This window comes from Melospiza georgiana, chromosome 20 (genome assembly GCF_028018845.1).
Source record: "Melospiza georgiana isolate bMelGeo1 chromosome 20, bMelGeo1.pri, whole genome shotgun sequence".
Lineage (NCBI taxonomy): Eukaryota > Metazoa > Chordata > Aves > Passeriformes > Passerellidae > Melospiza > Melospiza georgiana.
This window is the reverse complement of record NC_080449.1, coordinates 7260348-7285415: the sequence shown is the minus strand read 5'-3', so window position 1 is coordinate 7285415 and position 25068 is coordinate 7260348. Positions and strand designations below refer to the sequence as shown.

The window sequence follows — 25068 nt, the reverse complement described above, 5'->3', positions numbered from 1 at the left end:
CTTGGATCCCTCCTCTGTCACCTGAGGCCAGGAATGATTGTCCTTGTTAATGCTCACTGCTTCCACCCCTCAGGTGATCCGGAAAGGCTGGCTCACCATCAACAACATCGGGATCATGAAGGGTGGCTCCAAGGAGTATTGGTTTGTCCTGACAGCAGAGAACCTCTCCTGGTACAAGGATGATGAGGTGAGTAGCTCAACTCTGCTGCTTGGGTCTCAGGCATCTGATGAGGACTTCAGGTCACTGGGTATTACAGATGAAACTTCTCAGTGCTGTCTGCAGCTTGTGACAAGCTGAAACTATCCTTGGGCCAGGCTCCCCATGGCCTCAGTTCTGCTGAGCATTTCAGAATTGATGTGAATGTGGCTTGTTTGACGCACAAGGAGTAATATTTATGCTTGAAGTTATGGCTTAGTGGGAAGTTGACAGGCATTTGGAATGAATTTGACCTTTATTCGTTTTGCTGTGGCAGCTGTGATCATCAAGGGTGTGATGGGTTAGTTCCAAGATTTGGACTTTTAGGCATTTGTGGGGCAGCAGTGAGTTTTCTGAAGGCACGTGGCAGTGATTTCATGCATCTCCTGGTTCCAGGAAAAAAGCTTTCTCAGAGCAAAGCAACAGGAGCTGTGGACCTGAAGCTCTAGCTCAGGTACTGGCTCCTTCTGACTTGTAGTATATTATTTAATCTCACCCAGGTCCAGCTCTTAACATGCAAAATAGGAATGTCTTTTTACTGATTCTATATTGAGCATGCAAATATAAAAATAACATATTTAATATGTTGTATTTAAAATTGAGTTGTAAATGGTCAGAGTTCTGATCAGAAGTACAATGATGTGTGGAATACCACTGATAGGAACATGGACCTACTCTGTAGAGTTGTTTGATAATCTTGAATATTAGCAATTCTGGCAACATGCTGTGATGTGTTTCTGCTTCAGTGGGAATTGTTATAAGCAGACAGAATCGTTCCAGCTGAAATCACTGTCAACAGCATCTTGTTTCCAATGCAAGACAAAGGTAGATAATTGTCCCTTTTGATTACTTTGAAAATAGAAAGAATAGCTGGATGGTTCTGGTAAGGATGTGATTGAAAGGTTTAGTCCCCTCAATGTGCTGGGAGATGAAAAATGTCTGGTATGATGTAGTGGTAAGCTCTGAGTTGATTAGGGCTTCTGATTGCAAATGAAGAAACTTCTCTGCCTTTTATTGTGGTTTGTGTCCCTCAGGTGTTCTGAGGCACTCACTATTGTGTCTGGGAGCTGCAGCCAGGACTGGATTCTTGTCTAGTTGCTATCAGTGGGCCTGTTTTCTTCTCAGCAGGTAGAAATGATGACAAATACAGTGATGAATCAGCCTCTAAATATTGCTTTCTGCATGGAGATGACTGCTGTGCTGCTATGGATGAGCAGGCAGCAATTTCCTAATTAAAGAACCAGGCATTGAAATGGCTTTCTCTAAATCAGTGTGTCTCTGCTGTAAGACCCCTGCCCTTTGTGTTCAGAGTTGCTTGGGGAGGCTTCCCTCTCCTCTGGGCTTCATATGCAGGTCGAGTGGTTATAAACATCAAGTAGTTTAATCAAAGCCAGCTGCTACATCTGTATTACAGAGATGATCAGAATTCCCTGTTCTTCCCCCAGGGAGTGGGAGGGAGGGCGGTCTGCAGTGGGGATGTATAAACTGTTGATAGATTCCAGTTGCCTGGGATGGGGATTGGACCTCCCTCCCCTCCTGAGGGAGGGCAGCCTTGGGGGTTGATAGCAACTGGAGGTCTGCACCATTTCCCTTCTGCAGAGCTGCCTAATGAAAACAGTTCCCTGCCAGCCCCTGTCCCTTAAACACAGAGAACCAGCACCAATGAGGTCTGAGCTGCCTCTGAGAAAGGAGCCTTTGTTTTCAACTGAGTGGGAGCAGGGGGGAAAGGGAAGTGTGTGTTTTATTTGCTTCCTCCCCAAGTTCAACTCCTTGATCACTGGCTGTTGTGAGGGAGAAAGGAAGAAACGTCTGCCTGGACTCAAATATTGAATCAGGCTAAAAGTTGGTGCATTTGATGGGCAGCTGGGAAAGCCTTGAGCATGGGGATTCCCATCGCAAACCTCAGCCCTGCATGGAGCTGACTCAACACTCAAGAGCTGCTCACAGTGCATGGTCCTCTGTCAGACAGGGGATTTTTACATGTCTGTTACAGAGCTCTCCTTCACCAGTTCAGGAGGACTCATGTCCTCTTCATCTCCTGAAACAATCTCATGTGTTTTTACCGTGGTTGTACACCATGATCTTTCTGTGCTTCAGCTGGAAGGAAGGGGGAGGCTGTCTGCCCCACCCTGCAGTCTTGTGGGCTCTCTTGTCTTAGTTCCCCTGTGCTCTGGCTGCTTTCCAGAGGGAACAAGGAGAAAGCTGAATCTGCCTTTTGTGGATGGAAGCGCTGGTAGCAGAGCTGTGGGTGCTGATGGGGGAAGGAGCAGGGTGAGGTGGTGTGTGCTGGGCTGAGGGTGAAGGCTGGGGCAGCACCTCTGGGGCCAGCAGGGCTGGGGACACTGCCTCTCCCTGCCCTGTCCCACAAGGCAGGACCCAGTCTCTGTGGAATGAAGACATCTGGACCCCATTAGTGAAATACCAGTCTTTCCGCAGCGCTGGCTTGTTTTTTTCTCTGCCTCTGAAGAAAGGAACTGAAGCTTAAAATGTCTTAAAGGGCCCAGCATTACATGTTAGCAGGGATATATGGCTGTGGATGCTCTGGAGGGGGCCTGAAGGAGTGTGCTGGGGAATGGGAGGGGAAGGAAAGAGTGGGCCAAGCGGGGGTGGAAAGTTGGCTCCCCACTCTGCCTTGCTGCCAAGAGCATGTGTGTGTGCTCCTGGGCTCTCTGTTTTTCTTCCTGTCTCCTTTCAATAAGTCAAACACTGGCCCCATGGAGGGTGGCCCCACAGAAAGCTTGGCCTCCCAGGACCTGGCGACCCTCCTGAGGTACCTGCATGTCCTGAACCCTGTGGGATCATGCTGCAGGCCAGCAGTGGGAAGGAGAGGTGGGGAGGAGCCTGCTCTGGCTGCTGGCAGTTCAGAGTGAGATTTCCTTGCTCAGGGAGGCCACAGTATCCCAGTGGAGCAGCAGCACAGCAGCAGAGCACACTGACTGCTCAGCAAGCACCACAGTGGACATGATACAAGAATTTGATTTGAATCCTCCTCCTGCCTAGATTCCTTATGAAATACACAGTGCCTGTGACTCTACAGGGCTTTCCTGGCTGCTGGAAAAGATGGTCTGTGAGCTTGGAGATAGCTGCTGGTGACAAGGACCCTGTAGGCAGGATGGAATGAGCACTGTGCTCTGTGGTTCCTGCCAGTGAAGCTCACACCCTGCTCTGCAGGGTAACTGTTCCTTCTGGAGTGCCTGTGTGCCACTGTGTGCTGGAGTGTTTGCACAGCTGGGTGGATGGATATATCTGCTGCTTCCTTGGGGATTTGTGTGAGTGTGCAATACAGATGGAACCTTTTGTCCTTACTCAGGTAAATCATGTACTAGAAATTTGGGTCCTGTGTGAATGAGTGGCTACATTGGAAGAATGACCTAATTGGCTTGGGGGTGTTCACATGTTGCATGCAATGTCTCTGCATTTCAGACCTGTGTGTACAAGGAGGGATGGCTGCACAGTCTTTGATACTTTAGGTGCATGCAGATGCTTCATGTTCCTTACAGATTGTGTTGATTCCTGATGCAGTTGAGCTTCTTCTCTGCCTTCATGCCTTCTCTTTTGCTTGAAATATATTCCTGTCCTGGGGAAGTGACAGGCACTAAATACCTGTGTATTCTGTACCTGTCAGTGTCCCTTACCCAATTCTAGTTTACAAATAAACACATGGATCAGTAGAGACCGTCCCCCCACTGTACACATGCACTTCCCCCCTCCCTGGCCCCTTCCACTCCCCAGTCCATGTCCTTGAGGCCCAGATCAGATGGTAGAAATCCTTTTTCTTTACTCAAATGGCCCCAGTCATCAGAAACTTGCTGTGATGAGTTGGCTGCAGTCTAGTTTTTGCATCCAGTTTGTTTTAAAGAGCATAAGAGCAGGTCTGCTCTGAGGTGGTTCCTCTCCCGCTTTCATGCTGCTCTCAGATGCTCTCTGAAAAATGTTCATTTTCTTTAGATTCTCTGTGGAGCCTTTCCATTCATGCACTTATCTTTTTTCACAAGTATATGTTTTGTCATAATCTTACCAGTTTTTATCAGTCCTCATTTATATTTTCACTCATTTTCTCTTCTTTCTCTGGCAGACAAACATCAAAGCAAACACAATATCCAGAGCATCCAAACCTCCAATTTTGAATTTCTCTTGGGTTTTTCTTTGTATTATGACCAATATTCTTTACAGTATGAACTCCCCTTCCTCCAGTCACCTTTCTGTGCTTTAACTTGCCTTCTCAGGTAGCAAAGCACACCACAGTTGTGACTCTGACAGGCCTGTGTGTTTATTTCTGCATTTTATGGCAAAGCTTAGCACGTGAAACACAAGCCATCCTGATCAGAGCTACCCTGAGACAAGCACGTGAAACTGAAAGAAATAAGAATGGAATGAGAGAGACAGAGCAGAAATAAGAGGGTTGTGAGTAAGCTGGTGAACAGGCAGGTAAAAGTGATGATCAGGCATGGCTCCAGAGGATTAGTTAGACCCTCCCAGGCTGAGAGATGAGTGACCTCTGCATGCAGCCATCCCCAGAGCCCACCCTCTCCAAGCATCCCCTCTGCCGTGCAGGTGTTGCCGTCCCCGTGCAGCACTGGCAGTGTGTGGTGTATCCCAGCACAGCCTAACCAATGTGCAGACTACTGTACAATCTCGTAGTCCTGAACAGGTAGTCTGAACACTGGGCAGACGGAGTGGAGCCTCTGCGATCTGCTCTCTGCTCTCCGGCAATCAGCAGCTCCTTAGTCCTCTCCCCTCCCTGCTTTGGGGATGGGGTTGTGCGGGGCAGAGATGGGGTGAACGAAAGTCCAAGTCCTGATTGGAAAAACATCCTCCTCTGGCAGCTGGGGGAGAAGAAATGTTGCTCCCTGAATGTTTCCAATTTGGAGCAAGTCTCCAAGCGCCTTCCTCTTCCAGTGCTGGCGTCAGGCTGGTACCTGGATTCCACCTGGGAGATGCTGCACCTTTTTAGAAAGAGAAAAAGAAAAAAATCGATTACTGCACTTTGAGGAGGAAGTCTTGGCTGTCACCCAGGTGTGCAGAACTTGTTGCTTCATTCAAATCCTTCTCTTCCCCATGGAGTTGTGTGGGAGGATCCTCAGGCCCCATGCACCCTCATCTCCTGTCCTGAAGACCAGTGGGTCCAGAGCAAAGCTCAAACAGAACCAGTCTTTGCTTCCAAGCCCTCCAGAAGGTCCTTGGACAGGGTTGCAGAAGGCAACCTTGGCCAGCTGCCCTTGCAGCTCACCTCTGGCTGCTGCAGGAGCAATCCACATCCCTTCTTTCTCCCCCCACTACGCCCTGGCATTGCTGAGCCTCCCTCCCTCTTCTGGTTTTTGCTCCCTCCCTTCTTGCTTCCCTTCTGTCCTTCTGCCTCACTTGACGTGGCAGTGGAAAGCTAACTAGACTCGAGGGAGGAGCTTGCTGGCTGCTGGGAAGGCAGAGTTTGGCAGGAAGTGAGCGGCTGACGGATGGGGTTGCGCGGGGGAAAGGAAGGTTCCCTACCCTGCATGGAAACTTGAGGAATGCTGTCGCTTTCTGTGACGCCTGGCTCTCGTCTAGTGATTCCAGATGTTACTCCCTGCCCACAGGATTTGCTCCCTCTCCCTGTGCTGCAGGGAGAAAGGGGACTTCATTCCTCTTCCCTTTCAGGATTCCTTCTCCTGGTGTGGATAGTTGAGATTTGTGACCAAAAATGTGAACACTTGGAAGTCCCATCTTGGCACTGATGGTGCCCTGGGGAGGTGTAACCTACCCTCTCTGAGATGTGAAACACTTTGTGTGTGTCTGTGTGTGTTGTGCTTTCCTTTAGCAAAGCAAGTCAGATACTCTGGGATGGTTCATCCCTGCCCTGGCACAAGGGGACTGGGGAGAAGGGCCTGGTTGTCCTTTGTGATAGCTGGTGGGCATTGCTGTGGCATTTAAGGGGTTGTGACAGTCGAGTTTTGGGCACTAAAGTCTCTCTCAGGCAACTCAGGCTTTGCCTCTGCTTCTTCATAAACCCCCTGATGACTTCCTAGGGTTGCACTTGGCTGCAGGTTTAAATCTATTCATTCTTCTAGCTCATGTGAATAAAAATCTTTACTGCAGGTGAGTTAATTACCATTGCTGTGCTTACTAAGCCAACAGTAATGGTTGTGATCAATCATATAAGTCCAGGTCTAGTGTCTAGAGAGCTTTTGAAATAAATCAGCTTAAAATCTTAGGATGTGTTGTTTAAGTTAAACTTAAACCAAGGCAGCTTTCTGATGTAAACAAGCCATTACAGCTGCTCTGCAGCTTGGGGGAGGAATCATTCCCATAAATTATGCTCTGAGGGCAAAAGTGACACAGGTGGGCTGTGTCTGGGAAACGTGGTCTCAAGATGTGTGTATGTAGTGGGATGACCAGGGCTTCCTGGAGGAGTCACATCTCACAAATTCATCTCTTCTTGCTAAGACAAGAAGCAGAAAGCAATTGGTAACATCTTGTTTGGGGGAGTGGAGTGGTTGGTTCAGCTTGAAAAGCTCAGCTCACTTGCTTTCAAATATTCCAAACTGTTTTTCAGAGGCTTTTTTTCCTAATAATCTTTTAGTGTGCGTGTATTTGTGCAGTGTGTTTATTATAAATTATTATGTTAATGCTTCTCCATTGGAGTAGAGTTTTATTACTGGAGTTCCCAAATGCTGTGCATGTGTTTAACAGAAACAATTTTGCTGAAACTCCAGGCATCTCTGGGGCAGCTTTGTTTACCTTTACATCTTGCAGGAGGGAAAAGAGATTAAGAGGGTTAAGCAAGATGAATTTCTCCTAATTTCACATGACCCCCAATTAAAACAATGGCAGTGTCTTCTCCCATATCCACAGACCTTTGTCTCTGTGCAGAAGAAGGTGTTTGTCATAACAGCTACAGGGAAACCTTTAATTAGTTTATTTATGCTCCAAATGCAAACTGAGATCTGATAATTCTGCCAATTACTTTCTTGTGCTGTGAGTGCCAATTTCCAACCTTAGGGAGCCCACACATGCATCTGTCAGCTTCATTTTGCATGTATCCAAGAGCAGGAAAATTTACTTTGCTGCTTAGGCAGTCCAGGTGACTGGAGGGAATGCTTGGAGTCAGGCTGGCTTGCTGCCTGCTGAATTCTGTGAACTTTTTGAAGCTTATTACCTACAGTTTAGCAACAAGTAATTCAGGTGATAGTGCAGATTATTGCTGTATCTGGCCAAAACCCATTTCTAGGATTTAGCCACCATAAGAAGATGTGTAGCAACAATAAAGGACTTTGGAACATCAGGCTGCAACTGCAGCATCACTTTTTTCCTGCAGTTATTGTGCTTGCCACCCCACAACTGGAGTGGCTCATGGATCCTGGTTGGTTTCCTGGCCATGTGTATTTTCTTTCCCTGTAGATGCAGAGTACAGAGCCATATGGCTGCATTCTGCACTGTGCTGGGGGCGGGGGAATAATCCTCTGGCACTTTTCCTGCCTCTGCAAGGAGCTTGCAGTCATCTCTTTCTGCAGCTCTCCCTGCAGGCTGAGGCTCCTGGGGGGAGCAGCAGCCCTGATGAGGGGTGGTTACCCTGTGCCTGCAATATTCTCAAACCAACACTGAGCACCATCTTCTGTTTTGTACAGTCTGGGGGTCTCTGCCACTGCAACAACTTCCCTTGGCCTCATGGCTCTGCAGATGAACTCACAGCCGAGGAGCACATTTTATATAACACATACTCTGCTGCTGAGGGACAGTTCTGCCTGATTTTTTTTCCTTCTTATTGATGAAGGGCTATATGAGTAACATAAGCCTCTTGGGATCAGACTGAGGACTTTGAATATAAGATTTCACAAACTACTTTCCCATTTCTATGTGTGCTGGCTCTTCCTTCTCTTCCCTCCTGACTCCAAGTCTGAAAAGCCAGAGAGAGAGAGAAGCCCTTTTCCCCTCTTGGCCAGGATGCTGCTCAGCCATAGCACACCCTGCCAGATTGCTAACGTATGGGCAGAGTGCTCAGCCAAAGTTTGGAGAGGCTCAGCCCTTGGCAGCTCATTCCACACTTTCCTGTCTCTACATTCAGGAAATGAAGTCAGATTGTTGATATAAAACAGGCTGGGTTGAAAGCTGAGAAGCTGCAAAGGCTGAAGTGGGGGACTGGAAGGGGGAGGTGTAGGGAGATGGGGAGCAGCAGGGGCTCACTGCAGCTTGCCTGCCTTGGGGGTTCCCTGTTTTGTGCCCATGTTCTCCACCTGATTGCTCTTGCTGCCTCCACCTTGAGGACTGATAAGTTGTGCTGGCACACAGATATTTTGTCTTCTGTTGTCTGTGGCAAGATCAGCATGTGGTGATAGTGCTGTCCTGATCATGTGGCAGCATTTATGTGAGAGCTTGGAAAGGGTGAAAGTTGAAACTCTGGCAAAGAGCATGTTGTTTCCATATCAGGGTCACGGAATTCCCTTACTTTTGGACATTTTTTTCTGAAGAATGACACCATTGCAGCACTTGTATGGAATTATGTGGGCCTAATGCAGAAGGTTTTCCTCAGACATCTTTTAACATCAGCAGTTTTGGTTGTATTTTGTTGAGTGATTTTTTTGTGGGTTTTTTTTTGGTGGTTTGGGTTTTTTGTTTGTTTGTTTGTTTGTTTTGGATTATTGATTTGGGCTTTTTGTTGGGTTTTTAGGGGGGATGTGTGGGCGGTGATTGGTGGTTTTATTTTTTACTAGTCCTGGGACTGTGGAGTGGATTTAGGGAGTTCCAGTTAAGCAAGGCTTCAGTGGGGATGGTCTGACTTGGCCAAGGACTCAGCAGTTGGTGTTGTTCTCTTCTAGGTCACCAGTTCAGCCTCAGTCACCATAATGATAACCCAGAGTAATAGAAAACTTGCAAGTTCTTTGTGGCTCACAGAATCTGAAGTAGTCTGAGTAGCTCTGAGAGCAGCATGTGGCTGACAGATACCCCATTAGAAAAGTGCCTGCCCACATCTAATTAAAGCTGATCAGCAGTATTAGAAAGTCCAGGGAAATTTGCTTGGAAGAATTCTTGTGTTTTCATGGTCTGGCATCTTTGAAAGGGAGTCTGGCAACAATCCAAGAGATCTCTTCTGTTTTCTAAATGCTGTGTTTTGGGATATTCCTGTTGCATATGATTTGTAGTGAACTGGTACAGTTTTGTCTTTGGGATATCTCAGTACTGTGAGGTGCTGGTATCCTTAGCAAACTCAAGTCAATTTAGGTGAAGCTTAAGAGGACATTAGGCTGGATTTGCAATTGTCTGGGTGTTAGAGCTCAGCAGCTTTGTCACTTTTACCTGCTCCTCTGCCCTGCCCTTCCTTCCTGGTCAGCTCTTCAGGATCTCTCCTCACTGCCCATCTTTGTTTTCCTTCCTGTTTCCTCCAAGAGTGATCATGTTGTTTTCAGCCAAGAAAAGTCTACAAACAAGATCTCACAAGGGGACAGTCTCACATGCTTGCTTTGCACATAGGAGGATGCTCTGGGTTTGGCTTAGTCTTGGAGAGCTGCATTCTGCCTTTTGGAGACCAGTGTGAGGGCTCCCTCTCCTGTTATGCTGGGGTATAATTCCCAGCTGGAAAAGGATGCTCCAAATGAGGGCCTTAAACCACATCCAGTTCTATTAATTTGCTGTAGATCCAGATTTGAGACTAAGCAGGGGTTATAATTTCTGACTTAGTTTCTGAGTGCAAATGTAAAAGTTGATATGAAGTTTTAATATTTTTTTTAATGAAGGTGAAGGGTTCACAGTAACTAATTGAGTGTAGGACTAGGACAGTGATAGGATGAAGTAACAAAATCAGCAAGTCAAGTTTTCTGAAGAGGTAAATTCGAGATAGATATACATATGCATATAGATATATACATATATATAAACATATGAGATCTTTAACATAATATTTAACATTAAGGTTTATTGACACTTAACTTCTGTATCAAACCAGCTTTTCTATTACATCTCTGGCTTTTCCTGAACCTGGATTGCTCCCTTTGCTAAGAAGAGTGGGACCACGGTGCTGAGCACAGTCTGGGGAGGTTGGACATTGCTGTGCTGGTGCCTGGCCCTGGAGGAGTTGATGGGACAGGGTTGTTGGGCCACATCACAAAAGCAGTTGAGAAGGACAAACTTTTGTTTCCAGCTTTCCCCTTCTCTCACAGACTGAAGGAAACAAAGGACCTGGATCTGAGAATGAATGCCTCTGTTGCTGTGGGTCCCTGATGCTGATACTCCCTGCTGGCAGAGCAGAGGTGGCCCTGGAGCAGGGAGTGACTTGTTCCTCATTCCCTTTTCAGGAGAAGGAGAAGAAGTACATGTTACCAGTGGATAACCTGAAACTGCGGGATGTGGAGAAGGGCTTCATGTCCAGCAAGCACATCTTTGCTCTCTTCAACACTGAACAGAGGTATGCTCCATCTCAGCACAGCAAGCTGCTGGAGCCAGGGACAGGATGGGGATGAGTGTGTGAGGATAGCTGGCCAGGACAGATGTGAGTGTCCTTTCAGAACAGCTGCTTTTGAAGGAGATGGGAGGACTTTACTTCATTCCTTCTGATCTCACAGATAGGTATAATTTTCCTTTTGTTTGCCAGTGCATGGCTTGTGGTGTGAACTTAATCCTTCAGCCTTTTGGTGTGGTTACCTCAGTCTGCCTGTGGCTGGGATATATGTTTATAATCACAATGTTCTTGGTGAGTGACTAGGGAAATCCATAGGACCTGGGATATGTGGAGGAGTCCAGCAGCAAACAGAACTGAAAAGAGAATCTTTTTTAGGCCTTGCTGAAACATAAATCTGATTTGAGAGCAATCCAACTTGATTTTTAAAAAAACTTTGCTTTTGCAGAGTCATCATGAGGTTCCTAGCAAGGGACCAAGTGTCTCTGTCTTAAAATGACAGGAGGATTCCCTAGTCATTGATATCTTTGTCAAATATGGGCAGATCTCTGAGTTGAGAGAGAGAATAATAAAATATGTGTCTTCCTGTCAGGAATGTTTACAAGGACTACCGGCAGCTGGAGCTGGCCTGTGAGACCCAGGAGGAGGTGGACAGCTGGAAGGCTTCATTCCTCAGGGCAGGAGTGTACCCAGAGCGTGTTGGGGTAAGTGACAGCCACAATAATGGGATAAGCAGGAGCACAGCATGTGTCTTGAGAAGGATAGCTCCATCTTCTTGTGTTAAAATTAAGTCTGTAAAGGTTTTGTCTTTCCAGAGCTGAGAATCTTTCTGTTGCTTCCATTAGGGAAGCTTGAGATAAAGGAGCTGGCAGCTTCAAAGGGAAGATAAAGTAGGAAAAGACTGCCTTGATAAATCCCTCTAGCTGTCTTGTTTTGTGGACATTAAATTCACAATATAAGGATGACATCTAACTACTGTGACTACTAACTGGTATGGTATCCACTGAGCAAAGGCACCATTCCTTTTTGGGAACTCTGTACAGCCTTATTAGGGACTTTCTGATTTAGCAGTTCTCCAACTTTCCTTCCTCCAACTAATTAGGGAGGGATGTTCTTTGAATTTTGCTTTGTGGATACTCTAATATGCTCCTTTAGCAAGAACTCTTATCTCTTCCCTTTCCCTTGCCCCACAGCACTTATTGTCAGCATTATTTTGTGCTTTAAAAGTATCTTCTAGACAATTGTGGTATTTGTTTCTGTTCAAAGTCTTTCCTGTTCCTCTGTGAGAGGAAGCTACTATAAATAGTTTTCCCATTAGAAAAGTGATAATTGCTTTTCTATTTGTATTTGTTGCTTCTAATAGATTTCTTGCATTCATCTGTCCTGTTACACTTGAATATTGCTGGTTTTGCCTTAAAGCATTTCCTAACAAACTGGTAAGAGATTTTAAAAAGAGAGTTAGACACTAGGCTTTAACAGTGACATGACTTCAGATTAGCTTTGAACCAGACTGGTTCTCTTAACCACAGTGGCCATTGGCACCTGTTGCTGTGCAAGTGGAGGGGTGTGACATGGGAACCCTGGTCCCTGTCTCAAAGCCCCTGTGAGGAATGGCAGTGGCCCCTGCAGGTAAGAAAGTTGTCTTTTGTTGCTAACAACATGGTTTCCTTTGCAGACCATCCCACTTTTCAATTTAGCTGAACAGTTCACTTGTTCCCCTTCTAGGGTAATAGATGTACTGATGTATTTTTAGTGGGATTGGTCTTTTGCTTGTCAGTGCTATTTTGGGACCTTCTCCAAATTCTAAGACCAACTAAAAGTCATTTTTTATTTTTTGTCCCTTTTTGTTTTAATTTTTTCCACGTATGCTCAAACTGGCCTGCCAGGACAAGGACAAAGTAAGTCTGACCCCCTCTGCCTGTCTTGCCTCCTGGGGCTCTCACCAGATATCTCTCTCATTTTTTTTTCTCCTTTTGTCACAATTTCCTGAGAGGCATTTGCTTCTTCTCCCTCTTTGTACCCTCTGTTGGATTCCTGCTGTCTGTTTCTGTTCTTGGTTTGAGTTTTCCTTTTTTCTTTTTATTCCTTCCTTTTTGTATGACTTCTGAATCTTGGTGCAAGCTTCTTTTTGGGTTTTTTTTTTTTACCCTCACTTTTTTTTAAGTTGTCCTGTTTGACATCCACTTCCTTTACTTTGTTTCACACTGAGACCTTGCATTCCTTCATTATGTAAGATCTTCTCAGCAAAAGCTCAAATGAACAAAAGAATTTGCCCTCTCTCATATATTTTGTTCCCCAAAACAAAAGAGAAGCCATTTCCTACATGGCAGATTGTTCAGACTAGGGCTGTTTAAAACAAAGATGTTTCATTATACAATCATGGGGCTTTTTTTTTTTAATAAACATTGAGGAAGGCAGCAGTTCTTTCATACTTCAATTCTTTGAAATTGATCCCAAATGGAGGGGCCTTGGAGATTGCTTGCTGTCAAACAGCACAGTCCAGGTTTTACCTTACAGAATAAACAATGTATTTCAGGCCAAGAGGAGGAGATTCATCTGCTTGGTGTGAAAGAAAAGATAATTATGACTTATGATGCAGGAGTTGCAGTTGAATTGATAGTAAAGTTTTCTACTTTATTCCTTGTTATCTACTTGTGGTCAGCCTGAGAGGAGCAGTTGTTTCACTCCTCTGTATCTGTTTTCTCATTTGTATAATGAGGACAAAGATGCAGCATGGCAGAGAGCCTGTGAGACTTAATTTATGGTGAATGGTTCTTGGTTTTAACTGACTCTGGTCATGGAAAACCCAGATCAAATGAAGAACCTTTCAAGAAGCTGTAAACATTAAAAAGTAATAATACAGCTTTGAGATGCACCTGAACATGTGTCAGGAGTCCCTGTTGCCTTTCACCTTTTCTTAATAACTTTCTACTGAGAGAGCAGCTTTATTGCTAAAATTTCTCAGATCTGAGCTGGAGAAGTCTGTACAAACTGAGTTGTGCATTGACAATCACAGCTCAAAATGTAAGTTTAAATAAATTTAATTTATTTCATGCGCTTCCTGCCTGTTCCCTTCTACTCTTCTCTTAGCTCTCATGGAAAGCCAATTATATGTTATATTTGAAGAACCAGTATGTTTCTCCTTTTTTTTCTGCAGGCCAGTGAAGCAGAGGAGAATGGAGGAGACAGTTTCATGCACTCCATGGATCCTCAGCTGGAGAGACAAGTGGAAACGATCAGGAACCTGGTGGATTCCTACATGGCAATTGTCAACAAAACCATCAGAGACCTCATGCCGAAGACAATCATGCACCTCATGATAAACAATGTACTTATCTCACTGTGGTCAAGGGAGGTGGGAGAGGCAGAAAGGAGAAAAACAGGGAGGGAGGAAAAAATGAAGAAAAACAGAAGGCAGCTTGGAAGGAAGAGGTGGGGACAGAACAGAGTGGTTTTGGGGAGAGATGGTGAAAACTGATTCCCTCTCTCTGCTCCCTTACAGACCAAGGACTTCATCCATTCAGAGCTGCTGGCAAACCTGTACTCCTGCGGGGACCAGAACACGCTGATGGAGGAGTCGGCGGAGCAGGCGCAGCGGCGCGACGAGATGCTGCGCATGTACCACGCGCTGAAGGAGGCCCTCAACATCATCGGGGACATCAACACCAGCACCATCAGCACCCCCATGCCCCCACCGGTGGACGACTCCTGGCTGCAGGTGCAGAGCGTACCGTCCGGACGCAGGTACCAGAGGCTCAGGGGGAGAGCCCCCAGAGCTGCCTGACGCCTCTTCGGAGCCTTGCTGGGGCCTCCCGCTGACACAGGGAGTCCTCCTCTTCTTCCTGTGGATGAAGAGTCCTGGGTGTTTCTGCTGGCAGGCTCCTAGGATATCATTACAGAGATGTTCTGCTTGGGTTGGATGGGGTTGACGTAGCTTTGGAAGCAGCCTGGTGTGGTACTTGAAAGCCAAAGGGTGGTGTGTAAAGTGATGTGAAGCTAGAGAGAAACACTGAAGGCAGAGTGGTGCCTGTGGGGACATCCCAGAGCTGTTGCTGCAGTTGAATGCCTTTGTTTGTTTGGCAGGTCCCCCACATCCAGCCCCACGCCGCAGAGGAGAGCTCCTGCAGTGCCCCCCGCCAGACCTGGGTCTCGCGGACCGGCTCCTGGGCCACCTCCTGCTGGTGGCTCCACGCTGGGTGGTGCCCCCCCTGTGCCCTCCAGGCCAGGTGCCTCTCCTGATCCCTTCGGGCCCCCACCTCAGGTTCCTTCTCGGCCTAACCGTGCTCCTCCTGGTGTTCCCAGGTAAGTGCTGAGACACAGCTCCTTGCAGGTGGAGGATGTTCTGGCTTTGGGTTGGAGCCTTGGCAGCACTTGGCCTGCCTGGGCTATAGGAGGAGAATGGAGTGCATGGTGTGGGTAGAGCCTTTGGATATTTGGATTGGATTCAGAGGCAGGCGCATCATTGTCCTCTGAGATTCCGTTGTATGGATGAGGCAATGCCAAGGCAGCTCTCAAACAGAGGGGCAGCTGTTTCTCTCTAAAAGCCTCTATGAAGAATGTGGGAGAAAACCCTGATCCCAAGGTTTACAGCAATTGTAACAATGCCTATAGTCATCAGCTAAATCACAGGACTGGGATGAGATTCCTCTCTGTGTAGGGCTCCCCAAAGTCTGAAGTTGCCCCTTTTCTCTTGGCCCAGAGTTCTTCAAGGTGAGTTGGAAGACCTTCAAAGCTGTTCAGCTGCTTTCTGGCTAGGAGAGTATCACAGGATCACTGGCAGGGAAATGAATTCTTAGGCGATTTTGTTGCTTGTGTAATCAACTTCAGCATTTTCCAGTCTAGAGGGTTCAAATCACACAGCTTTGCTTTCCCATTAGGAAACTCATTTCCTTTCCTGTTCAATCACTTCAGACACACTTCAACACAGTAATAAGGGATTATCCCAGTGCAGCTGAGTACGTGTTCCTGAGCAGGACTTGGGAAGCAGTCTGGAACCAGGAATGCTTTTATGTTGGGTACTTAGTTTCCCTTGAGGAGGAGGAGGTAATTGCAGTGTAAAGAGCAAACACAACCAGAAACTCTCCAGTGACATGACAGAGGGAACACTTCCCTTGTGGAAAACACCTCTCCAGTGGGTACTGGTGGCACAGGTCTGAAACTTTGCCATTTTCTGTGGAAACACCAAACCTGTCAATGGTTGGGGATAGTGTATGGCAGAGTGGGTTCAATATTCCTCCTGCAATAGTGCCCAGCTCATGTTTGGTACTGCCTGTTTGGAGGGAAATGTTCTCTGCCAGGCTGCAGCCAGCCCAGAGGTGAATGAGTCCAGACAGCTTTACAGACCAGTTTGTGACTCTGGTGTTTGCAAATGGTTTTACTTTCTTGGTGCCTTTGCCCCAGTCCTTCCTATGCACCTTGATGCAGCTCCCACAGTAACTTGTCCTCACATGCCTCAGTGTTGCCCTGGAGACTGTGGAGGCACCTATGGATGTCAGCATGCTTCTACTGTGTATTTTGGCTCCTGCTTCTTGTGACCCTGCCTTTCCATATACTGTCACTTTGTGGTTTTGTTTTCAGTATACTTATGCTTCTTTATGTCTCCATTTTCCTCCTTTCACTCAGTTTCATTTCTTCACTCATGAAAAATATTCTATATACCTGGCTGTCATGATAGGATTCCCCAAATGGGCTGAAATGAATTGGCCTTTTTTTAAAGAAATCTGTCATAGCTTATCTTAATGGCTTTTCTGCCTTTTGCATGAGTACAAGGGCTTAGGGAAAGGTGGGAAAACAGCACTGGAGCAGAGGAGGAAAGAGTTTCATGCTTGACTGAGCAACCCCTTGGTTTAGGAGAGATGGTAGGTTGGATTGCATGCTACTGACTGCCCTGATCTGGAGTTGAGAATGTAATTCCAGAAGCTGTGAAGTGTGATGCTCATTCTCTGATCCCCCTCTCTGATTCTTCCAGTTGTTCATAGACTCCTCCGGATCCTGATACCAGCTTGTCATTTGAGTTCACTGATGAATGGAGAATTTCCAATGACAAGGGACTCTTTCTCTTCCTCTCCTGTATATAGAATAAGAATGTTCCCTGCTAGCACTTGGACTCGGGTCCTTCTGCCATGGGTGAACGAATGCCATCTCCATTGTTGCTTTTTTAATACCCATCTTTCCCCTGCTAACTGGGCTGTGCAGTGTGTGTGAGAGAGGAACAAAGCTCTTGTGTTCAGCACAGGTGGGCTTTGGTGGAGGAGTTGGTGGTGTGGAGTGAGCTCAGATGGGTGGTGGTGGCTGGGTGTACTTTGTGTGCTCATTGATGCCTGGGTAGAAGTTTGATAGTTTTGTGCCTCTGGTTTGTGCATCTGATTTTATGAATGATGAACTTACACAAGTGTCATGCTACTCCTTTTTCATAAACATAAGTGTATAAACACATTTTCACATGTAATCACCACATGGTACATTTTTTTTGCACAGAAAGATTTTCCTGCATATAATGAAGGACACTTAAGACTTACCATCCTGTTTCTGTGCTTAGCGTTTATTCAGTTTACTGTGGAAATCCATATAGACAAATATAGCTCCAATTTTGGGAGCTGAAAGTTACAAACCATCCAAGATCCTATCCGTGTGCAGTGGACTGCATTTAGGATTTGATCTGGGGAAAAAATCTATGAAGGTATTCCCTCACATGTTTATTCTCTAATTTAAAATAGTTTGATAGAGCCTATAGGTAAAAGAGCTTGACGGAGAGCTAAGAAAATTTCAGTGTGAATGACTCAACCATCAGAAAAGTGATTGAGGTTGAAGGTATAAATGTGTTCTCCATTCTTTGGTATCACAAGGCCACGGGTCTGGGATTACCTCCTGGCAGGGATGGTTCTCACTGGCTGCTGTGCTGGTCAGTACCATGGGGGCACATCACTGGAACTCCCAAAGGGTTTCTGGACACACATTTTCAAGGCACACATTATCTCCGTAGTGATTTAGTGGCCAATGTCTGTGCCCATGGCCAGGGGTTGGAAGTAGATGATCTTTAAGGTCCCTTCCAACCCAAACCATTCTATGATAAGGTCTCACAGCTCTGACCTGAATTATTCAGGAGGTCAGAGTAGCTGATTTAATGATTTATGACCTTCAGAAAAGCCTTCACCTGCTTTGTGCCATTTGAGGTAGTGCTCAGGACTGCACGTTATCTCCCTCTTTCCCAAGCTCTTTGTTAAACGTTTAATTTGGTCAGAAGATAGGAGTCCTCAGTGGGACAAGCCCAGCTACTGTGCTGAAACCTGGCTATGACACTGGTGAATGTGTGAGGAGCTTGGGTGAGTGAGCAGCAGCCAGTAGGTGTGTGGACAGATGGATGGGGTTTGGTGCACCCCTGTGCACAACAGGGTCTGGATGTGGGCAGAGATGAGGCCGTGAGTGTTTGCTGTGTGTTTGCAGTCCCCCTGCTCGTGCTGTGTTTGAGGGGGATGCGTGACTGTGTCTGTGCCAGCGCCTGTGTATCTGTTCCACCTTCCTGACAGTCTGTGTGGCCTCTGCCTTGAACTGTCTGAACTGCCATGTTGATTTCGTGTTGTCTTTCAGAATCACTATCAGTGACCCCTGAGGACTGGCAGCCACGGTAGGTTCTGCACTCTCTCTGCAATGCATGAGTCACTGTGTCCCCATCCTCCAGCTCTGCTCTGCAGCTCTCCTCTGCTGCCCAGTTCTTGTGTTAGTAACAGAGTCCCTTGTCTGATGAACCACCTCTGCCAGGATCTCATAAAGGGAGGAGTCTTGAACAGAAAAGCTGGCTGCTGAGAGCCAGAGCAGCTGCTTGAGCTGCAGGAGCTGGGAAAGCTTCAGTACCTGATTTAAGGTCTGGAGGATCCTTTCTCTGCTTCTAAATAGCGAAGGTGGGATGGGGGAATGAGCTCTGACCGCAAGGTCTAAACTCTGTGTCTTTCATTTGGCTTTTATCCACACTGACTGTAAGATCAGCTGAATAAACTCTGCTTTGATTTGGTCTGTCAGCTCTGTTAGGATCAACACAGAGACTTGGGGAGCTGATAGTTCAGACTCCTCTTCTTATATTCTAATGTCTGGCTGGAGAAGTGCTCCCATCCTCACTGTATCCCTGGTGCTCATGGAAGTCAAGAGGAGTTTGGGTCATTAATATCAGGACTTCCATGTCTGAGTGCAGGGTAACTCTGACATTGAATGTTCCCTTTTACCCTTGTGTCCCATCATCAGATAGATGTGAACTCCCTTTGTTTGTTCTCCCCTTGGCCCTTTACCTTCTAGGTACTCTTCTGCCTTCTCTCCTCTGCAAGAGGAAGGCTGTAGTGATCTGTGTCCCTCAAACCCTGCCCTGAGCTCCTGTCCTCTCAGCCCATTTCCCTGTCCTCTCTCTCCCTGCATTTTGCAGCATTGTAGTGGTTCAGTGATGTAGCAGGGTGTGGGTTTGTGCTGTGTGCTGCTCATCCTCTTAATGTCAGTGGGGGTGTGAAGAGAGACATTAGCAAATTCTCCTGAGCCCTTTTCTTGGGAGCCTGCAGCCCTTATTGACAAAGAGGTACAGAGAGCAAAACAGGGCAGGTGTGGATTTTCTGGGCCCCTTCTCCCTTTCTCTGTGGATGTTGTTTCATGACAGAGGAGTGGAGAAGCAGCAGCTCCTGCAGATTTCCTTGCTGCTGATTGTGGCAGAGAGATCTGGGGGCGAGGAGCACGTGCTGAAATCCTATTTTAATAGCAATAGCAGAAGTTCAAGCCCCTGTTCTGGGGCAGGGGGTCTCAGCCAGCCCCCATCTTGCAGTAGATGGTGTCTGTTACTGCTGCACAGAACTGCAGGTAGAGCTGAGAGGTGCCACATTGCAGTGATTGCTCATGATTGACATCTTTGAGGACGTCATCGCCAACCCTCCTCATTGCTGGCACACTGCAGAGGTGTTGGAGCAATCAGCAGTTTCCTCCCATATTCTGCCTACTGCAGACATCCCTGGCAGCCCTGGAAACATGCATCCTGGGTGAACAACCTTGGGAAGGAGCCTCACTGTTGTCTGTACCCCATTCTGGGACTCGCTGTTATGGGGCGTTCTGGTTCTAATCTGGCATAAAGAGCACCAAGGAAATAAAAATTAAAAACAAAAAAAAAACCCCACTAAATTATCAAAAAAATTATACCCAAAACCTTTTGCAGTCCAAGGGAATAAATATAATATTTCCCACCTCTGTTTAGATCTCTATCAACAGAACTCCCTATTTCAATAGAAATAGTTCAGTAGAACTCCCTATTAGCCCAGTGGTTCTTAGATAGGATTAGCTCAGTGTTCTCTCTGGGTATGGCCTGAAAGACTGACTTCAAAGGATGTGACAGTCACTGGAACTCATCTCCCTGTGCTCCTGCCAGGGCTCAGGTCTTCTTTCTTATGTACTGGAGACAGCCACAGGCTTCCCTGTGAGCAAAACTTTGTTCCTTGTCCTGACAGGAAAAAGTGACTTTTCAGTGATATAAAAAGGCTTGATTAGCAGTGTAGTCTGACTGAAGCAGAATTTTGGGAGTAAATGTTGCCTGAGAGACTTCTCTGCCCCTTTTAGTGCTGGTAAAGAGTTTTTAGCCTTTTCTAACCTTACCAGGCAGATTCTGCAAGCATCTCCAGAAAACCTCAACAGAAATAGCCTACAAGTTTAAAAAGTGGCCCCATTCAAAATGCTTTGAATGCTGAGAGAAATAAGTGCAAAAATCAATCTAGTACATTACAAAAAGCAGCCCATCTACCTGTGAATTACCTGTTCTCCTTTCAGCCCTGTTTATCCTGCTAGGGTCAAGTGGCCACTCCTGGCAGAACACTTTGCATATTCTGGTGGCTTCAAGCACCTTTTTCATGTGAAACCTCAGAGGCTTTTAGCACAACCTGTGCAAACTCCTGAAATGCAAACAGTCCTTTCACCTTCTCAAAAAATGCCTTCTAACATGATGATGCAGCAGCATCTCTCTAAATGTTGAGCTGAAGTTCTGTGGGGTTTAAATTCAGGTGCTGTTGCTGTTCCAGTGACAGCAGAAGCTACCAAAGGGTTGGTGTGGCTGCATTTACACTGTGAGCACCCTTAGAGATCATGACATGTGGGATCTGTGCATTTAGCTCTGAGGCTTAATAATAAATCTGGAGCAGTAAGTTCTGCTGAGGTTTAATAAACAGGACTGGAGAGTTGCTCTGGTTTATTTGCTAAATGAGGGAACTTGCCCTGATTTATAGGAGTGTAGCTCCTCTAGTGCCAGTGTGATTATAGACTACTGGTACAAATATCCTCATTTCTAGCAGTGATGTGATTCTCTGTAATCTAAATCTTGTCAGTGTGGAATTATTGAGGCATTAATTATGTGACACCTGGTGATCAGTGTATGATCAGTGCAAGGGCTTCCCCTCCATTTGCTCTATATGCTGTTGGCTTTGCTCTTTGCATTTCAGGCAGTTTGGACCTTAAAATTACCCTGGCTTGGTACTGAACAATTCATTTACCTTAATGAAACATCAGCAAAATGCAGTTGAGGTTGCAGACACTGAAGGGAGCATACTTTAAAGGAAAAACAGAGATTGGACTCAGTTTTAAAGAACACATTTTTATTTATAGCTTTCTTACAGCCTGTAGTCTGAGACTGAAGTGGTATTTCAGTTAATGATCTGACAGCCATGTCAGGGGTGTTGTCTTGTATGTTTTTATTGTGGCTTTTTTTTCCCCCAGTCCCTTACAGGAAGGAGATTCTAGAACAGTTAATCCATGCAGAGAGCAAACACTTAAGTGCTGCCCATTTATGTAGCTAAAGTATCAGCAAAAGACTTGGAACAGAATGGAGAAGAAGTAGCCAAAGCTCCTTTTATTGAAGCAGAAGCTGCATTTACTCTGTGCCAAACTGGAAGACTGAAAGCTGTCAGCTTGCCCCTGACATCTAAGATCAGTTTCATGTCAGAATAGGGAATCTCAGCCTTGCAGGGGTAGAAGGTGCTCCTCCAAAGCAGCCAAGAGCCTCTGGCAGCAGCGCGTCTCAGAGGACCCATCCATGCTGTGTGACTGTCATGTGCTTGATACAGGAGCTCACTGTTGTCCGTGCTTCTCCACTCATCCCAGAGCCAGGGCACTTACTGGCACTAAATGTCTGCACTTCCAAATTTCAGAGGGAACCAAAACTGGCAGTCCAGGGGATTGCTCTGCTGGTGATCTGTGCTGTGCAGAAAGGCCAGTGCGAGGCTGAGTAGAAGCCTGTGAGTCTCCTTTGTGGAGCTGCACTCTGGGGGTTTGTGCCTCAGCTCGGATTCTTTTGCTGGCTCAGGCAAAGTGGAGAAGCATGTGTGGTTGTGACTGCAATTGCTGTGCTAACCACAGTGTGTGTTCTCTTGTTTTTGTTTCCTGCTTTTTCACAGCAGAAGGGGCCCCGCCTCACCTACTCGACCTACCATAATCCGACCGGCTGAACCGTCCCTCTTAGATTTATAACTTGAGGCTGTAGACAGCTGGCGACGAGTGCCGTGCTGGTGGCTTCCCCATTCCACCCTCCCTTCCACAGCCACAGTCACTCCTCTCATCCATCCCACACCCCTGCCTCCCACCACCCCTCCCTGGTGTGTGTAAAACTCTAGCCTAGTGATTGAGCTCTTCGTCTTGGCTCGTGCGTCCTGTATTGCTTTGTGAGCATAGAGTAGCCTTCATTCAGTGGCATGGATCCCTGAAGTACACAGGCTCCTTGGAGAGATCAGCCACAGGGACGTCCTTAGGTCCAAGTGGTGGCTGTCCGTCCATCTGCCTAGTCTAGCCTGGATAAGTGTCCTGCCTGCACCAGTTAGCTGTAGCACCCAGGACTGAGCAGTAGCTGTTTTCTTTCCTTGTAGTTTTAAGACAAAAGTGTGGCTTAGCAAAAATATGCTGTCAAAACACATGACACCCGTTAGGAACAGATTCAATGTCCTGTGTATTAGCTTGACTTCTAAGGTGCACAAATTTCATGTTGGGAACAGTGCAATCAACTTCATATCAAAGTGAGGCAGGGAGATGAGTGAAGGGGGGAATGAATGGATCAGCCCAGTCCTGCCCGAGTGAAGTCTGAGATAGAGCACACACCTCAGCGTGCAGGGAGCTCACAGACCTGCTCACCCTGGCTCCAGAGCCGGGCCATTCCTGCTGGGGGCACGCTGGCTCCTGCCAGCCCTTGTCTTGCATCACCATTTTTGGCTGACTTTCCTGAACCCAGCAGGGCGAGGGGAACCGACACGCTGCTTCCCCTCTTGCAAACGGACAGCCAAATGTTTCAGGGAGTTTGCTGTGTGGTGTTTTGTTGAAAATATTTCTGCTTTGAACTAAGCACATCTTTAAGTGTTTTTGGGGTACTGTGGTGACTTCTTCCGTAGCCTTTTCTTGCATGTGGATGGTACGTGTTTGGGGAAACTTGTAACCATTGTTGATCACATCTCATCTTAAGGTTTGGTTTTTACTTTTCATGCTACATGTATTAAAAAAAAAAAAAAAAAGACTTGAGAATTAAAAAATATATCAACCCTGTACATCTCAGATGTCATGTCTCTACCAGAGCTAAATGAACCACCTGTGTTGCAGGCTGTCCTCCAGGCCTGATTGCTGTTGAAGTTCTCTTGTTTCAGTGCTATTACTCTAAAATTTCTCTTGTGGATCCTCTATTGTTCTGATGCCAGTTCCTTTCTGTATTTTAACTATTGTTTTACTACTTCTCCCCCTTCTCCTTCCCTTTCCCTTTTCCTTTGTTTCTCTTGTCTCTAACCTCCAGCCGGCCGGGTAAGGCCAGTCCCGCCCGCCCGGAGAGCCCAAAACCACCATTTGACATGTAGGCCTGCTCCCTCTGAGACTCTTTGCCTGCTCTTAGCTGTTCTGTCCTGGAATGGTCTGACTCCAATCTCACACATGGCTTGTTTTGTTTGTAATTTGTGACACACACATATCAGATGTGATTGTAGTGAAACTGTTTTTGGGGTTTTTTTTTTTGTTTGGGTTTTTTTTTTTTTCCTTCCCAGCTGCTTAAAGGAGTTAAACAAGTATATTGTAGTAATGAGAAACATATCTTTACTGTTATAAATATCTATAAATATATATATAAGATGAAAAAATCTATATATGTCCAGGTGTTAAAAGCCATTTGTGCTTCCATGTGAATTTTAGGAAATACTTAAGTAGGAAAAGAATATCTATATACATATATATATACACACACATCCAAAAAGTTAACCAAATCCCAATGTTGAGTTTTTGAGCTGATTGTTAAATTCTCTGCTGTGTGCAGTTGGGTTATTGTATTACCCCAGACTTGTGGGTGAACTGTCTCAGTGCTGGTAGTAGCTGTGATGCAGTTTGTGATCTACCTGTCACTCTTGTTTATTGGATGAAATAAACTCTCATTTCTGTATAATGAAGGTCTCCATGACTAGAATAAAACCATCTCTCTTTCTCTTGCTTTTTCTCTGGGTGGTTTTCAAGCTGTGTTTGATTGTAACCTGATCTTTTCATCCCACAGAGTTAACAAGCTGTACATGCAATCAGGGGCTGTCACTGATAGGAAAGGTGGAGCAGATCTGCATCAGCACTGGGTGTCCAGGAGCTGCAGTAGAGTGAAACAGCTTGTCAGGTGCAAAAAGGTAAATCCCTGTGCAGAAGGAATTGTGTGGAGGTGCTTCAGAGGTGGGGCACACAGAAGGTGGGAGTTTGCACACAAATTGCTTCTTAGAAGGGATTTTTGCTTGTAGTGCTTGTGCAGTACAGCAAGTGGACATTGAGTAAAGGTGAGGTCCAAGAATCACCCCTGAAAGGGGTCAGGGTAAAAAACAAATCTGAAGGCAGAAATTATATGAGATGCTAGCCAAGAGCCACCTCCCAGGCTTGTCAGCAGTCTGTACAGGAAACATTCATGAAAGCTCAGTGAAAACAGCATCACTGCCAGGGCAGGTGCTTTCAATAAAAAATTCATTCTTCTTTTTCTGGCCACATTTCAAGGTGGTCTATGCAAAAGAAATACCTCTAGTCAGTGCCCCTCTGAATAAGTTTATTCAGAAAGCAAATTTGTAACAGGGTTAAGTCACCTCTGCAACAGACCACAGACCTTCACTAGTCTTGTCCTTCACAGTTCTAGAGCAAACACCAAATAACTATTTATTCCTTCTACAGTAATACTCTGTATTTAAAACAATCACAGCCCTTCCCCTTTTAGTTATGATACAGATTTATGAATAGCCTGAGCATCTGTAAACACTGAACAGGCTTAGTCTCTCTGCAAGGAATATACACATTTTACACAGATACAGAATGTACACACCCCATCTCTGGGGAGCCCAGTCACTTGTGCTGAGGAGAGACTGACAGCACTTGTGCCATTTAAATGAAAGTTCAAAAAGCAGCTTCCCCTGGGGGCTCACAGTAAAGCAGCACTGATGGTTCACCCAGCACAATCCCTGCTGTTGAACAAACACAAATCTGTGTGTCGGTGTTCCTCTGCTTCCATCTCAGCAGGTAA

The 25068-nt window shown here is 46.1% G+C and overlaps 1 protein-coding gene across 15 annotated transcripts in view; it reads left to right on the top strand.

The window, feature by feature from the left end:
* DNM1 (dynamin 1) overlaps positions 1-24019 on the top strand; it is a 64925-nt gene extending 40906 nt beyond the window's left edge. For 4 of the 15 annotated variants that reach the window (XM_058038326.1, XM_058038321.1, XM_058038325.1 and 1 more), the window contains 8 exons: positions 74-187; positions 10459-10568; positions 11152-11263; positions 12446-12457; positions 13717-13887; positions 14062-14303; positions 14643-14861; positions 21962-24019. In XM_058038326.1, coding sequence (XP_057894309.1) covers positions 74-187; positions 10459-10568; positions 11152-11263; positions 12446-12457; positions 13717-13887; positions 14062-14303; positions 14643-14861; positions 21962-22034 — 1053 coding nt within the window. In that variant the 3' untranslated portion in view covers positions 22035-24019. The other 11 variants (XM_058038323.1, XM_058038324.1, XM_058038329.1 and 8 more) reach the window with 10 other exon arrangements.
* The last annotated feature ends 1049 nt before the right edge of the window (positions 24020-25068 follow it).